At 51.6% G+C, this 15276-nt stretch overlaps 5 protein-coding genes across 5 annotated transcripts; 2 read left to right on the top strand and 3 right to left on the bottom strand.

The window, feature by feature from the left end:
- Positions 1-324: 324 nt before the first annotated feature.
- On the bottom strand, positions 325-1072 carry MYCFIDRAFT_193149 (uncharacterized protein; the record flags this gene model as incomplete). The annotated part of the gene is made up of 3 exons (XM_007923718.1): positions 325-372; positions 673-741; positions 791-1072. The coding sequence occupies 3 exons, from the start codon at positions 1070-1072 to the stop codon at positions 325-327; spliced, it is 399 nt and encodes a 132-aa protein (XP_007921909.1).
- Positions 1073-3563: 2491 nt separating this feature from the next.
- On the top strand, positions 3564-8140 carry MYCFIDRAFT_185566 (uncharacterized protein; the record flags this gene model as incomplete). Its single annotated transcript, XM_007923717.1, has 3 exons — positions 3564-4755; positions 4895-7231; positions 7461-8140. The coding sequence occupies 3 exons, from the start codon at positions 3564-3566 to the stop codon at positions 8138-8140; spliced, it is 4209 nt and encodes a 1402-aa protein (XP_007921908.1).
- A 90-nt stretch (positions 8141-8230) lies between these two features.
- MYCFIDRAFT_185565 (uncharacterized protein) lies at positions 8231-9900 on the top strand (the record flags this gene model as incomplete). The annotated part of the gene is made up of 4 exons (XM_007923716.1): positions 8231-8344; positions 8519-9617; positions 9667-9818; positions 9874-9900. 4 exons carry the CDS (start codon positions 8231-8233, stop codon positions 9898-9900), a joined length of 1392 nt encoding a protein of 463 aa, XP_007921907.1.
- A 1165-nt stretch (positions 9901-11065) lies between these two features.
- MYCFIDRAFT_210009 (uncharacterized protein) lies at positions 11066-12262 on the bottom strand. Its single transcript, XM_007923715.1, has one exon. It carries the CDS (start codon positions 12213-12215, stop codon positions 11604-11606), a length of 612 nt encoding a protein of 203 aa, XP_007921906.1. The 5' UTR covers positions 12216-12262; the 3' UTR covers positions 11066-11603.
- Positions 12263-13067: 805 nt separating this feature from the next.
- Positions 13068-14104, bottom strand: MYCFIDRAFT_76524 (uncharacterized protein; the record flags this gene model as incomplete). Its single annotated transcript, XM_007922275.1, has 3 exons — positions 13068-13943; positions 14003-14041; positions 14102-14104. The coding sequence occupies 3 exons, from the start codon at positions 14102-14104 to the stop codon at positions 13068-13070; spliced, it is 918 nt and encodes a 305-aa protein (XP_007920466.1).
- Between the last annotated feature and the right edge of the window lie 1172 nt (positions 14105-15276).

Genomic DNA, 15276 nt, shown 5'->3' with positions numbered 1-15276 from the left:
TGGTGGTCGGCTGTAAGGTGTTGGCGTTGGATGGAATCGGCCTCTCGACTTGAGACGGGCCTGAACGTCCAACGGTTGCAAACCAACCCGCCGTTCAAATCGTTCAACGGGAGATCGCCTGAGGCTGAGGGCCAAAAGGCACTACGTCGGCGTTCGCGTTGCTGGAAAGGTGAAAAGAACACTCGCGACAGGCCTGCAGCGAGCAAGGCTTCCTTTCTTTGGGCAAGCAGAGCGGAAAGTAATGCACGCCTGCAGCAATACAATTTGCGCAGCCTATCGAAGACGCCCGGCGGGGAGGTGCTGGTGGCACTATAAGCCACACGTTCAGAGGTCAGTCTGCTCATCTGTGATCGAACCGTCCCGCTCGGACGCCTACGCAGTATTTCTCACATACAATCTCACTAAGGTGGGCGATCGAGCCGCTTCAGGGTTTGCTGCGGCGCCATCGCGTACGCACCCAGTTCCTACGCTCGCGACAAGTCGACCCGAAACATGAGGACTTGGCTCTCAGCGATAATGCATCTGGTCTTTCCACCGGGCATACAACGTCGCAGCTAGAGCTTCGCCACCTATGGACACTATCGAAAAGCATCATGCAAGGATGCACATGGCCAATGATCACGACGACGCACAAATGAGGGGCGAGGCGACGTCCAGCCTTGGAGCTCTTACCTGAGCACTGTGAATCTCATCCCGCGCCTCTGTTTCTGGCGAATCTGGTCCTTCGGAGTTGTCGCCAACCTGATTATTACAGGAGAATGCCGACCGAAACGAGTCATTGCGCAGCTACCTTGAGCATGATTTGCTTGCTGAAAGTGACGTTCTGTCGGACAGCTGCATGCTGAAAATGCAGATAGCCGCTGTTCTGCGTGGAGGATCGCCGGTACATGACGATATCCCACGCCTTGAGAGCTGCAGCCAGCTGCAAGCCAGAAACTCTTGCTTCCTTCCTCGGCATGAAGCTACTCTCTGCTGCTGTCCGCCGTTGCACGCGCCGCTCCGCAATGTACTTGCCACATGTATCATTTGTCAAAGTAGGCCATGGAGCGGTGGAGCGCACGATCGAGGGCATGTGCTCCGGCGTTGATCTGGAGAGTCTGGTAACTCGAATCCTTCGCCTCTTCCCTGACATGTCGCATACGTGAACCAGGATATGATATAAAAATCCCGACACGTTCGGCTCAATCATTGCAATCATTGTCTCGGTCAAGAGAGCACATGGCCTGGGGCATATCGATGTTTCGGGTAGGTACTCTGATGCAGCTGTCCGCCATGCAGGCAGAGAAAGATGCTGTGTCGACCATTCACCATGGCTCTATGCAGTGGAGCCATGCTTGATAATCATAGGTGCAGCTGCATAATGCCTTGCGAGCTGTGTCTGACGGACCGTCGCGCAGCAACATTGCCGATGGAAAGCGTCCTACTATATGTACGCATAGATGGCTGACCAGATTCTATGAGCATAGATCGCATGAAACGGGAAATCGAGACGTAGGCCGATGCTTGATCACACGACTTTGACGGTCCTTCGGCTTCCATACCGAGACCGACAGATACACCATGAACGGCTGCCTCACCAACCGCGAGGCTTGCGCAAGCCCTGTCGCGGCTTCCCGTTGTCTCAGATGAGTTTACGAGGCTGAGAAGCCAACGCCTTCAGACCGTCCACGCAATAATCTCTTCGAAATGGCAAAAGCATTTTCTGGAGAATTATTGGCCCAATCAGCCCAGCAGATCGATCCATACGCACGCGTTCTTTGGCTCGACTCCACTTCTGGGCTTTCGGCTTGCATATTCGCCTTTCTCTGGTAGAAGCTGACCTGACCTGACCTTGGAAGCGGACGAGGGTCACATGAAAGCGCGCAGGATATAGTGCTGCATCATGACTTTGGTAGCCTGCAAATCATGCCATGCGTATGAAGGCCTTCACCGCTGCGTTGCAGCAAATCAGAACCGGTCGCGCCAAAGCGACTGCATCCCAGCCTCTCATGTGTTGATTCCGTGGTTCCGATTTCGTCCGTACTCAGTATACTCGCGTCTGGGCCAGACAGACTTGCGTGGACGAGTACGTCGTGAGCGCGGAGGCGGCTCCTGTGCAACTTCCGAGCGCGCCGAGATTGCCGAGTATAGCAGCGCGACGCACTGTCAGCATTGAGGGTAGACGAGACCAGCCCTGGCTGACGCATACTGAGTGGGAGAACATGCTTCACGCTGCAATGCTTCTTGGGCTCTAGGGCTGCACGGCGCATTTTCGAGTCGGGTTCTGACCGTTTGTGGCCATTGTCTCCTTCACTTTTTAGCGCAACTTCGGCGCTACTGCTCAATCTTGCGCAACGTCGTTAAGTCCAAACCAAAGCATGTCCGACCATACCATTTCCCCCTCTGAGAGTAGCATTTGTTAGCTCCCATTCCACGTAGCTGACCATCTTCCCACTTGCTTGTCACGCGCCAGAATCAAGATATGACTCGTTTTCAGTTGCCCTGGACCAATCGATGCGTCTCGCTATGCCGGAAAGTCGTGGGGTCGAATGCACCCAGCTGCAGAGTCACGAATTCTAATTTGGTCACTGGCACCACGATGGCAATGGCAATGGCGATGGCCTCGAGACTGTCTACAACGAGCGTTTCGATCGTGCAGCCGTATTTAGAGAAAATCTTGACCTCAAACTCTCGGCTCCATTTGCAGGTTGACGTCCGGCCGAGTGGCTTGGTAATGCTTGATCCAGCTGAGCAGGCTCCTTGTCTTTGTAGACAATCCAGGATCAGGTGTAAGCGAGGGCTCCATGGTCCGAGGAGGATAGACGTCCTAGACAGGTGAGTGGCAGCAAGGTCAAGTGTTCTGCCCGGACGTCTGCGGCAAAGCCATGGCGTTCAGAGCATCCTCCTGGCCGAGTACCCACAGCAGAAAGGTATTTTTATGATTTTTTCTCAGATGAACAACGGAATGGTCATTGTTAAGATACTTGTTCCTGGCAGCATGCTGTGAAATGAGGAGGCATGAGGGAGACAGATCAATGGCTTATATATGTGCAGCGAGAAATTTAAGTTCAATGAAAGGGGAAACGGTGTGTGACGTGTCAATCGTGTCAATCGCTGCGACGTCCCATTCAGCTCGTCAATCCCCGAAGAGGGCGCTCTGAATCCAATAGCTAGCTGCTGCGCCTTGTGATTGTGGCAGAAGAATCATATTGTTCGTCGAATGACTGGTCAACGCCTCAGGCTCAGTTTCCGGTTCGTGGTGCTCTTCCTGGTGAGAGCCTGAGAGGCCATATGATGTCTGTTCACTGCCAGCAGTTGCTAAGCTCGGAGCACAATCGCAGAGCACATCTGTGGCCGTTCACTCAATTCTAGGCCGTATGATGTGTGTGTGTGCATGCGAGATCGAGGTCTGTGTTGCAGGTGGTGTTTGCTGTGGTATGGGGGGAGCAGTGCAGTAGAGGGAGGGAGAAGGTTTGAGAGTTTGGCTCTGCGTCAGCGGAACAATTTCCGCGCCGCGCCCAAAATTTCTCGAGCCCACCACCAAGCACGAACTTCAGTGCAAGCTATTGCGGCTCGATGCAATCATGGCTCTACAAGAGAGGCTGGACAAGATTCGCTCGTCGCCTAAGCTTCAGAATCAACAGCAAGCGTCTGTGGTTCTGAAAGCTGTCGACGAGACCCTCCAAGCACAGAAAACCGATCCGACGCCGACCGCATATTTCGCCGCGCTGCTGTCGCTGCTAGGACAGTACATTTCCAGCGAGAAGGGAATCGTAAAGAAGGAATTCGCAACGTCTGTAGTCTACTTGCTAGACCTCGTTACCAGCCATGTCCCAGCGCCACTCCTGCGATCGAAGTTCCCGCAAATTCTGAACAGTCTTGCGCCGGCACTGGCGCACCAAGACGCAGATGCGCCGCTGTTAAGAGCAAGTGTCGGTTGTCTGGAGTCGTTGCTGATCGCGCAAGACACTCAAGCATGGGCTTTGCCTCAATCTCCTACCAGCCCGAGAGGCGCTGTGGGTGGCCTGCTGGCCTTGACTGTGGATCATCGGCCGAAAGTTCGAAAGAGGGCGCAAGATGCACTGAGCAATGTGTTGAAGCAGCCTCCGCCGAGTCCATCGCTGGATCATCCAGCTGCGGACATGTGTGCTGAGACTGCTTTGCGACATCTACAAAACGCAGCGGAACAAGCGAGCGGCAAGAAGAAAAAGCAGCGACACAGAGACGAGAGCCAGCATGATCCGAGTCTTATGCACGCTTTACAGTTGGTTAAAACTGTAGCGTCTGCCCAGAATGGCTGGCCGAGCAGAAAGATTGATGCATTATGTGAGCTGTTGCTCAACATCTCGAAGGGCAGCAACGAGTTTCTGACCATGGCTGCTTTTGACATTTTTGAGATCATCTTCGCTGGACTGGCTGACGAAGTTTCTTCGTCGAAATTGCCAAGGTTACTGGAAATCATCACTGAACTACAACCTTCTCAAAACGACACCCAGCTCCTGCCTCCCTGGATTGCTGTACTAAGTAGAGGCTATGATGTTTCCTCGCAAATTGAGCCGGAGGAGACGTTCCAGAAGCTGCCAGATCTTTTCGACAAGATTTCTGCCTTCCTCGCTTCCTCCTCGCACAACATCCGAGTATCGTCTTCTGAATGTCTAATTTCGCTCCTTCATACTTGCATACCAGATTCTGTGCTTCTGGATGGCTCGGTCATGGATGATCGTGTCCTGGAGAAGATGCCATCGTGCGCGGCGCCATGGGCAGGCAGGAGCAGAGGTATTGATGGAGAGGACGACGATTCTGTGTGAGAGGTTGATCGCGGCTCCGGCAACGTCGTCACGCGTCTGCCGAGGCCGATGATTCCCGGGTCGTCGTCGACCTCGCAATGATTCGTTCGCTGGCAAGAAGGAAGCAGATGCTGTTCTCGGGGCAGCGATTAAGGCAGCAGGACCTAAGAATGTCCTAGCAGTTCTGCCACTCAATCTTGGTGGAAGATCTTCAGGGCCAGGCCGTGCCTGGCTGCTTCCCATCATGCGTGACTCTATCAGCAACACCGAGCTAGGACACTTTCGCTCAGAGCTTGTGCCTCTCAGCGAGACCATGTTCCAACGCGTGCTCAATCACGGCAACGCTGAGAAAACTATGGAAGTCAAGATCTTTGAGACAGTGGTCGGTCAGATCTGGTCTTGTCTTCCTGGATATTGCCAGCTACCACTCGATTTGAAAGATACTTTCGACCAGACTTTCGCCGAACTCCTCAGCAATCTCCTCTACCAGCAGCCACAGCTTAGGACCGACATATGCAAAGCCTTGCAGAACTTAGTCGACACCAACAAGGTAATTGCGGAGCTCGAAGAGGAGCACGAGGACCTGGTACAGCAAGGACGAGTTACAAAAGCTGATGCTCAGCAAAACCTGAATTATCTTGGTGAGCTCGCCGGCCCACTTCTCGCCATCCTATTCAACGTGTATAGCCAGACGCTGCCTCAGAATCGCGGCAATCTCTTGCAATGCATCAATGCCTATCTCAGCATCACTCCAGAGCAGGAACTTCTCGAGACATTCCAGCGTGTCGCAGCTCTGCTTGAGAGCTCCTTGGCAGAGTCTGGTTCTCAGACACAGGCCGATAAGCAGAAGACAGCAGGCAAAGATGGCAAGGATAAGATGCCGCCGACTTCACATACGCTGATGGACCTGGTCATCACAATGTCTACTTATCTCCCGCGAGAGAGCTTTGCTGGTCTTTTCAATATGGCGGCCACTGTGGTAAACAAGCAAGACGATCCCCAATTACAAAAGAAAGCATATAAGCTTATCCCACGACTCTCTGAATCAGAAAGTGGCCGCTTGGCTCTTGCTGAGCGTAGTGCAGATCTTCAGCAGTTGCTCATCGATGCAGCACCGAAGACATCGGCACCGGCACGGAGAGACCGATTGGCATCGATTGCAGAGATCATCCCTGGCATGCCGAAGTCTGACTTATCCTTTATCTTCTCCATTCTCTCCGAAGTCGTCATCAGCTGCAAGGAAGTGAACGAGAAGGCTCGCACCGCAGCGTTTGATCTCCTGGTGCTCATGGCAGAAAAAATGGCTGAAGGTGGTACAATCATCCAGTCAAAGGTTCCGCACATGCCGACAGATGCTCCTTCAGCAGCAGCGAGTCTAGAAGAATTCTTCACAATGGTCTCGGCAGGCCTTGCTGCGACATCGCCGCACATGATCTCAGCAGCCATTACCGCTTTGACGAGACTTTTGTACGAGTTCCACGGGCGCTTGTCTGAGCAGACAGTCTCGCAGCTTGTTCAGACGATGGATACCTTCCTTGAATCCAAGAACCGTGAAATCGTGCGTTCCGCGCTTGGTTTTGTGAAGGTCTGCATCATTTCTCTACCGAACTCACTGGTACTCCCGAGGCTGGAAACACTCGTTCCAAATCTGATTACATGGAGCCACGAACATAAGCAGCACTTCAAAGCAAAGGTCAAGCATATCTTTGAACGGATGATTAGGCGATTCGGTGTCGAAGTCGTGCAACGATACACGCCCGAGGCGGACCAGAAGCTGATCACGAACATTCGCAAGACACGAGAGAGGCGCAAGAAGAAGCGTGACGCGGAAGACGGCGAAGATGAAGCACCTGCCCAACCACGCCAGGGCAAGTTCGAAAGCGAATACGACCAAGCTGTCTATGGCTCAGCATCAGAGACAGAGTCCGATATCTCAGACGATGAAGTGCTTGGTCGCTCAGTTGCAAAGGGTCAAAAGGCGAAACAAAGCGGACAGCAGTATATCGTGGAAGATGACGAGGAGCCTCTTGACTTGCTTGATCGCAAGGCCCTTGCCCACGTGTCATCTACGAAACCTTCAAAGAGGCGCGAAATGCCCAATGGCTCGACCAAGAAGAAAGCCAAGACTGATCTTGATGGAAAGTTGGTGTTTGACGAGGGTTCAGATATTGAAGTGCTCGACTTTGATGAGTCGGGAATGATCGATGGCCAGGAGCCAGGCGATGGAACACTCGAGGGCGGCATCAATGCTTACGTCGAGGCCATCAAGAGCAAAAATGCACCACAGCGAGGTCAGCGTGGCAAGTTGAAATTCAAGAACGTGCGTGGCGATGATGAAATGGATATCGATGAGGACGATGCCATTGCTGCGAAGAAGAAGCTTGATGCGAGGAGGCCTAGCAAGCACACAACAAAAAGGAGAGGACTCGGTGGGGAAAAGACGAAGAGCGGTTTTGCTGGGGACGGTAAGATTCACAAATCGCCCGGTCGAGCTTTCAAGCACGGCCTACAGAGTCGGCGAGGAAGGGGAAAGAGATAGATTGCGAGAAAAGTCAGTGTTGGACGTGGTCGTGATTTCACAGCTAGCTTAAGCTCCGCGGATCGCATTCGCATGTTCATGATGCAAAATGATACCCATTGCTCTGGTCCAAGTCATTTCCACATCTCTAGCTTTTTTGATGTCCAAACACTTAGTCATCATCCTCCTCGCCCTCATCGCCAACGACATTGAAGAACTTCAAGCTGTACTCGCCCTTGGAGGTGCTGACAACACGGAGCCAGTCACGGAGCTGCTGCTTCTTGAGGAACTTCTTGGTCAAGTACTTGAGGTAGCGACCAGAGAACTCCTGGTGGGCAACGACCTCGATGCGTCCATCGCCGAGGTTGGAGACGGTGATGGTGTCGCCAAGGTTGCCGGTGCGCCCGTCGACCTTGATGCGCTGCTGAAGGAAGGTCGCGAATGCGGATGGGTCGAAGATGCGGTCTTGGGTGGGCTGAGTAGCGTTGATGATGAACTAGAAGACGTACAGTCAGTGGATAGCCTAACGAGAGTAGGCATGTGTTTGGAAATACCTTGTTGGTCACCTTCTGGCCCTTCTTCGCGCCACCGGCGGTTGCTCTCTTCTGTTCAAACACTTTTCTCAGCCTACTGCACTATGCCGAACTGCCATTCAAGGCGTCGGCGGGCAGCAAAGCGGTATACGTACGGTTGCAGGCATTTTCGCTGTTGTCGGTTGATGCGACGCAAAGAAATGGGTATCCTACGTCTGGTGCGACTTGTGGTGTGGTCTGGTCGTGAAGTCGGTCGTGGCAGAGCAGAATTTCGAATGTCGCTGCCGAAAATGGTCGCCAAGATTTTGCGGGTGCTTACATAATGCCGCCTTTGCATGGCGAAGCAATCGGGAGTCACATCGACTCTCTCCGTGAAAATATCATGCTCGTCTCGGACAGAAGATCTGCTCGCAATGGAGTATCTCATTCGCTTCATTCAGACGCACGAGACCTTCAGAAGGGCTGAAATCAATGCACTTGCCGAGTTGAACGGCCTCACCATCACATGGCTCATTTACTCTGACAACGTAGGTAGTATGCAGTAAGGTCAGGCGAAGGGCAAAAAGACATCGCGCCGTTCGTAAGTATACCTCAGTCGGCTTTCATACATTCATCCAGGAGGGTTTATACTACGTACGTCTCTCCCTTGACTTGCCCTTCGCCTGCCTCTCCTGTCTTCCTGCCAAGCTAACAGGTCTCAGTCTCCTTTCGCCATTGTTCGCTTTGCCGGACAAGTAGATTGTATCGAGGCCTGCAAAGCTTTGATCTCTCGCTCGGTTCTGACATTCGGCATACATGAGCTTTGGGGAGCGGGCAAGACCTACGATGAGTTGCATGCAGATATTCGCCATCGCACCGAGCACCTTTGGGAGGAATATCGAACGCCTTCATTCCGTTTCGAGGTCGATTGCTGTCATGGAAGCCGTTCGTCCAGCGAACAGCGAACGATCATGGAGTCTTTCCACTACATGGGTATGGAAGGGCCAATCGTGATGACCGATCCTGATCATCATTTCACCATCTTCGAGGACTATGATCTTCATACGAAAGTGCCCAGGCAACTTTACTTTGGCAGACTCATGGCTGAAAGTGGTCGTAAAGCAATCGCCAAATATAATCTGAAGAAACGCAAGTACATCCACACCACATCGATGGATGCGGAGCTGTCTCTCATCACTGCCAATCTGGCATTGGCTGCGCCTGGACGACTCGCCTACGATCCTTTCATGGGAACTGGTTCGTTTCCTTTGGCCTGTGCCCATTTTGGTTCAACAGTCTTTGGCTCAGATATGGATGGCCGCAGCATCCGAGGCAAAAAGGATCGCAGTGTCATGGCAAATTTTGTGCAGTATGGCACGACCGGCTTTTATCTGGATGGCTTTGCTGCGGATCTAACAAATACACCCTTACGCGCCTATCGATACCTGGATTCAATCGTATGTGATCCGCCTTACGGTGTCAGAGAAGGTCTTAGAGTACTTGGGAGCAACAAAGCGTCACTCCAAGCAGAGGTGTTGCTAAAGGACGGCACTCTCGCGCATCTAAAGAGTAACTACATTCCACCGAAGAAACCGTACAGCTTCCTCCGCATGATTGATGACGTTCTCGACTTCAGTACGACTACTTTGGTTGACAATGGCCGACTATGTATGTGGATGCCAGTTGCCGGAGCCGTCGAGGATGAGATCGACCCAGATGCAGCTGCAATATCTGATGAGAGACCCACCGAGAAAGAATATGCAGTTCCCGAGCATCCGTGTCTCGAATTGGTGAGCCACTGCAGGCAAGACTTCAACAAATGTGAGATCAAGCCCTGCTCTTGGGCCTTGTCTGATGCTAATTCGTTCAGGGTCGAGAAGGCTGTTGTCGTACCGAAGACGAAAGGATAGTGAGGTTGATGCAGTGTCGCTTTCTGCATATCGACTACGTCGTGTACAGCTGCAAGAAGACCCTGGGAACAACGCGGGAACAGCGGATGACTTGAACGATTTTCGCAAAAAGGTGAAGACTCCTTATGATTGTAGATTATCACTCGTCCGCTAATAATCTTCATTAGTACTTTCAAGGCTTCAAAGACTGCTGATGAGAATCTTCTGATTAGCCACTGCACCAATCCCCCGGAAAACAACGCAATGATCGTGCGACAATTATCTCGCAATACACCGCTTCAATCTGGAGAGGATGCTCGGATTCGTTCACATCACGAGTCCTCATCGCGTGTACGCCGGATGCCGAGATCGCCACTGACACAATATTTTCAAGCGTCATAGAACCTAGGATGCAGACCTTGACAGCGAAGAACCACGACGTCCCATCCCGCAATATCGGAAAACCCTTGCATCGATAAAAGAGCCCCCTCTTATAGGAAGCTGGCAGTTCATGAGACTCGAACCACATGATATTTCTCAATGCGACCAAGTACTCCCCAAGAGATCAACACACCTGCATCCACGACTCTCGCTTGCTGCCACACCATTGTTTCAACATATGACCTACTTTTCCGTGCTACCCCGGTTCATACCAGATCCCTGGTATTCCTCTATCGAATCACTTGATCACGTTCTCGGGATCACCTTTTTCCTTGGAGACAAAGATTTTTTTTCCAACTCGCAATCCTTGGCTGATTGCACATCAAGCTCGAAGGCCATGTGCAGCTGTCTGTGAAATGTATATGCCTAGTCCGCCTTATTACCAATGATGCCTACGACAAGAAAAAATCTAGCTAGTAGCAACTGGATTCTTATGCCGTTTCTGGTAAGAATACGCCGATGAAAGCCATGACCACCACAAAGGCCCTGGTGGATGCCAAGTTATGTATGCATTATTCCAACCCTGTTCCGTTGAGGTCGTTGCCTTATAGGAAGTGATACCACCGCTTCGTCACACGAGACTTTCCGCGTTTCGACGACTGCTGACGTCGCGAGATACTGGAGCGCGCGCTTGTCAAAGAGTCTCACGGCGGAGACCTTCGAAGGGTCGTACATCAACACGTATGGACGGTGGGAGATCCCCTTTGCCATTGTCGCCATCATCGCGCAAAGCGAAACCTCGCGTGCCTCAAGAATGTCTCTGGATGTAGCCACAGGGTGAGTCGACACCACATGGGAGTGGACCGCAAGGACTGAATAGCTGGTCATGACAGCGAGGTCTGGAACATCGATGATCTGTTCAGCTATCGACCGCGGCCTCGTTGGCAAAAACACCCAGAACGAAAGAAGTGAGCCAAGTACACAGATGATGAGATCTTTGTCCGAAGCGAAAGAATTACAGGTTGTCCCACTATGTACTCGTCGATTACATACTCGTTACAATTCCAAGCTGTCGCCTTTAACCCAGCAAGGCTATTACCAATTACCATATTACCGATCTTACGCGTATAGACGTTGCTCATGTCTCAGCAAGTAATCTCCGATTGGTGCTCAGTGAAGCTGTCCGTGGGTATCTCGGTCCCCAAAGCCAATACAATGCCAATTTGATGTCCCAGTGGTTGCCCAAACTTTTTTTACAAAATCCACCCAAGAACGCCAGAAATCCAGTAGTTGCGCGTCATGAAAGCTGTGCCAAAGTAAAGTCGTCAAAGCATTGCAAAAGTAATCAAGGCAGGTAGTCCCAAGCCGATCCAGACGAGACCTTTCGTTCTTCTTGACGGCGGAGTCTTCGTTGCTTCTCTCCTTCAAGCAGATATCCGAGTACAAATCCATGTTGCATGGCGGTATTCATGCTTTCAAGCTCTGAGTGACGGCGATCAGGTCGCCTGTGCTGACGCTCAAGCCTTCGAAGGCGTTCCTAAGAGCTCGAGTGCTTTCGCGAGTGGCCTCCATGGCTGCTGCGCTCCGAGCGACCAGATGAAGTCCGGCCATGTCTCGGTCTCTCATAGTATCCAGAAGTTGGCGGAGGTACGACTGTTCCCATCTCAGCCACGGTCGTCAAGATGTCCCTGCTAGATGCGGATCGCTTGTAGCTAGGCCGAGACCGCTCAAAGATGGGCGTAGTAGGCGGAGTCAAGTAACCACGTTCATATGCTTGGTTGTAAAGTCTCCGGGACGTGTCTTTCGCCGACTCATTGATGGCAATGGGCGGCGCGTCCTTAACGTATGCTTTGGGCCTGTCTGGAACGTTGCTCCGACGGTGCCTAGGCGGCGGAGACTCGTCGAAGAAGCGGACGCTCTTGTTTGGTGATGGGAGAGGCGAGCGGCCTCTGTGCGAAGACTTGGACCGGGGGTGGGTCGAACGGGAGCGAGAAGATCGAGAGCTCTCGCCAATGCTCAGCTCGCTGATATCTGGCAGCTGCTCGGAGCGGTACCTCCTGTGACGTGGACGATGTCTCTCTGGAGACTGTGGCAGGGTGGTTGGAGCTCCGGCAATCACGTTGGGATAGATCATTGAACACCTCATCATGTCGCCGGTGTTGGTGCTAGACTTCTGCTGTGCAGGTCTAGAAAGTCGGTGCCTGTGTGGGTTGGTCGGGCACGAGTAAGTGGTGGAGGGAGCGCAGTCATTTATATTGGTGTCTAGGGTCTTTCTAACTACAGCCATCAGTGGCGGGATGACGGATCTGAGGCAGGGTGTATCGATGGTGTGCGTGGGCGTTGGGGCAACTTTCGTTGGCCGCGATTAGGGAACAGACGTTGGTGGCGCGATGATGACAGATGTTTCCACACTTGTTCGAGAATGCGCCTAGGATATCCTGCGGGAGGGTGCTAGGTTGATCCAAGAAGTTGTTTCTGTTTCAAGCCCCCGAATCAAGAGTCAGGCTTGCTTATGGGCAGGGAAAAAGCTTAATCCGCGATTGACTTCCGTACTACGCAGCAAAAGTTGGCTCTCACGGAAAGAGCGAAGAGCGGTCCTTCATGACCTACCATGCAAGGAAAGTCAAGCGGCGGCCATTGCGTGGAAGGAGCGCTTTGCGTGGAAGTGGCTTGAGCACCTGTCACAAGTGTCGTGGCGCCTTATGGCCGTGCTCTTACGCCCCAGGCAATATGGCATTCGCAGATTCAGTTCGTGACGTTTCGTGTGTATCTTATGCGTTCATTCGTGTTCGACGCGTGGTCCGCACTCCGCATACGGAAGCTCTTTCCCACTCAGCCTCCGCTTCCTCTACTGTCCGTACTCGATGCTTCGTAGCCAAGCCTGCCCTTTTGCTGCTCCCCAGTTGCCGAACGCCTCGCTCTAGCAGTGTAGCATTACGCAAAGCATTCCATTGTCATGTCCACCTCTCCTTTTCTCTCCTCGATTCATTTGTGAAAGATGTTACTCTTCCATCGTCTTCACAACTTCCCATCCACCCTTGAGCTTTTCCTTCCACAAGCTGACCCTGTTATCTCCACAAGACACGGCCAGCACATTGCCTGCCATGCTCCAGCTAGCACGCCATACCACAACATCCAGGTTCAGCTCTTCACTCTTCCAAGCGCTAGCATCCGCAATGTCGGCGCCGGCGGGCAAAGTCCATATGCGCACCGTGTGATCCTGTGACGCGCTCGCGATGTATGTTTTCGAAAGCGGCGTGGGCGACCAAGCGACATCTCTGACCCAGTCCGCGTGCCCTGTCAGAGTCGTGATGTTATCGTAAATCTGAGTGTTCGGGTTGTACTGCCAGATCTTGACTAGGTTGTCTGAACCGCCCGTGACGAATCTGCGCTGAGGTCCTGCCGTTTGTGGCCCAGTTTGTGCGCTGGTCAATTGACCTGGCAGGATGGCAGGACTCCACGAGACCGAGTTGACGCCCAGACCGTGAGCCTGAAAGATGGCGTGACTGAAGTTATTGTTCTCAAAGGTTAGGACGCTGACGTTTCCATCGCTGCTCGCAGCTGCAAGATGGCAGCCCGTCTCAGGTGGCGACCAAGCCACGAGGTTGACTGATGCAGTGTGGTGGGTGAACTCATATATGCGCTGCCATTGGTTGTTTTGCTCCCGCCAGATCAAAATGCGCCCATCGTAAGAGCACGAGGCGAGTATGGTGCCGTACTTTGGATGCGCCCATGCAACTCCCCATACTGCGCCCTCGTGTCCTTTCAGAGTCTCCGTCAATCTGTGTTGCTCGCCCTCTATCTCGAAGATCTTGATGGTCTTGTCGGAAGAGCAGGTTGCGAGTCGTCGCCCGTAGTAGTCAAGGACCGCATCGTGCTGTTTGCGTACTTGTCAGCTAATCTTGCTAGAGCTCAGGTGGAACGTATGATGCGTACAATCACATCATCATGACCGGAGTTGGAGATGACGGTCGTCTATATAGCTGTCTGTTAGCTATCTGGCTCTGCATTGACAATGATGCAATGCTTCATTACCATTGTGGAGAGATGCTGCCCGCGATCGTAGCAGCCACTGGGTAGAAGAGGCTATCGTTGGTCAAGTGCAGGGTGTGTGGAAGGTGTATGTGACACCTTTAATCAAATGGACAGGAAATAGGGACACACTCCACGTCAGAGAAATCTGCGGTTGACCACGCTAAAAGCGGAGTTGACCAACGTCCGTATAGCCGAGTCTATGCGTAACCGTGCATATGGTTAGCCGCAAATTAGCGCCTACGTATCTACTTTCCTACTAATCGACTAATTCTTTCCCTTCCCTTTCCTTCTACTATACGAATGCCCGCTTCTTAGACTATATAGATTACGAGTACCGAACAAAACTACTATCTAAAGTACCGACTAAAGCTATAGAGACTCTATTAACCTTTCTTCCCTATATATAGGAAGATTATGAATATAAATATTCTAATAAGCTCATCTCGCATACCGAGTCTATTAACGAGCGCGTATATATAAGTATATAGATATATATACCCTTTAGCTTACCGAGATATAGGCCTCTAATGTCTTTACGTTAGGAATGCTTACGGAAGAAGATCGCATCGCCTTAGAGGCTATAGAAGACAAGTAGCTAGAAAGCAATATTATAGGCTTAGCTATAGCTAATAGTATGCCTATACTTTCTAATAAAACTTAGCTACTTCCTCGACCCGGGCCTACCCTTATTACAAATGCTATATATACCCCGCTTTCTATTAAGTATATCGAACATATTGCTACGATACTAGAATACCTAAGTAGTTATAACTATAGCTATATATATGTCGTTCTACTTGCGGATTACTATAACTATACCGATCTTATCCTAGAGAACGTTATAAAGATTCCGGCCGTTCTTAAATATAGAGTATATATAGGCGTGTATATTGTTATATATATGCTAATATATATTAGATGTAATATAGGGCAAGGCAGCCCTATTCCCTAAAGGAAACTAAAGCGTCGTACTTTAATAGCGTATCCTATATTCGGGTACGGAAGAATTGTAGCGGTGTTAAGATATGTTAATATACTTACTTATATCTCCGGGAGGGCGCTACGCACTATCGCCTTACGGACGAGTACCTAAACTAGAGGGTTAATTCTATACCTCCGCTCGTAAGGATATTCGTACTAAAAGGAGAAGAGACGCAATACCGGGTAGAGAACTT

The sequence above is a fragment of the Pseudocercospora fijiensis genome (assembly GCF_000340215.1).
Source record: "Pseudocercospora fijiensis CIRAD86 unplaced genomic scaffold MYCFIscaffold_1, whole genome shotgun sequence".
Classification (NCBI taxonomy): Eukaryota; Fungi; Ascomycota; class Dothideomycetes; order Mycosphaerellales; family Mycosphaerellaceae; genus Pseudocercospora; species Pseudocercospora fijiensis.
Note: the sequence above shows the minus strand (reverse complement) of the source record. Positions and strands in the feature narration are given on the sequence as shown.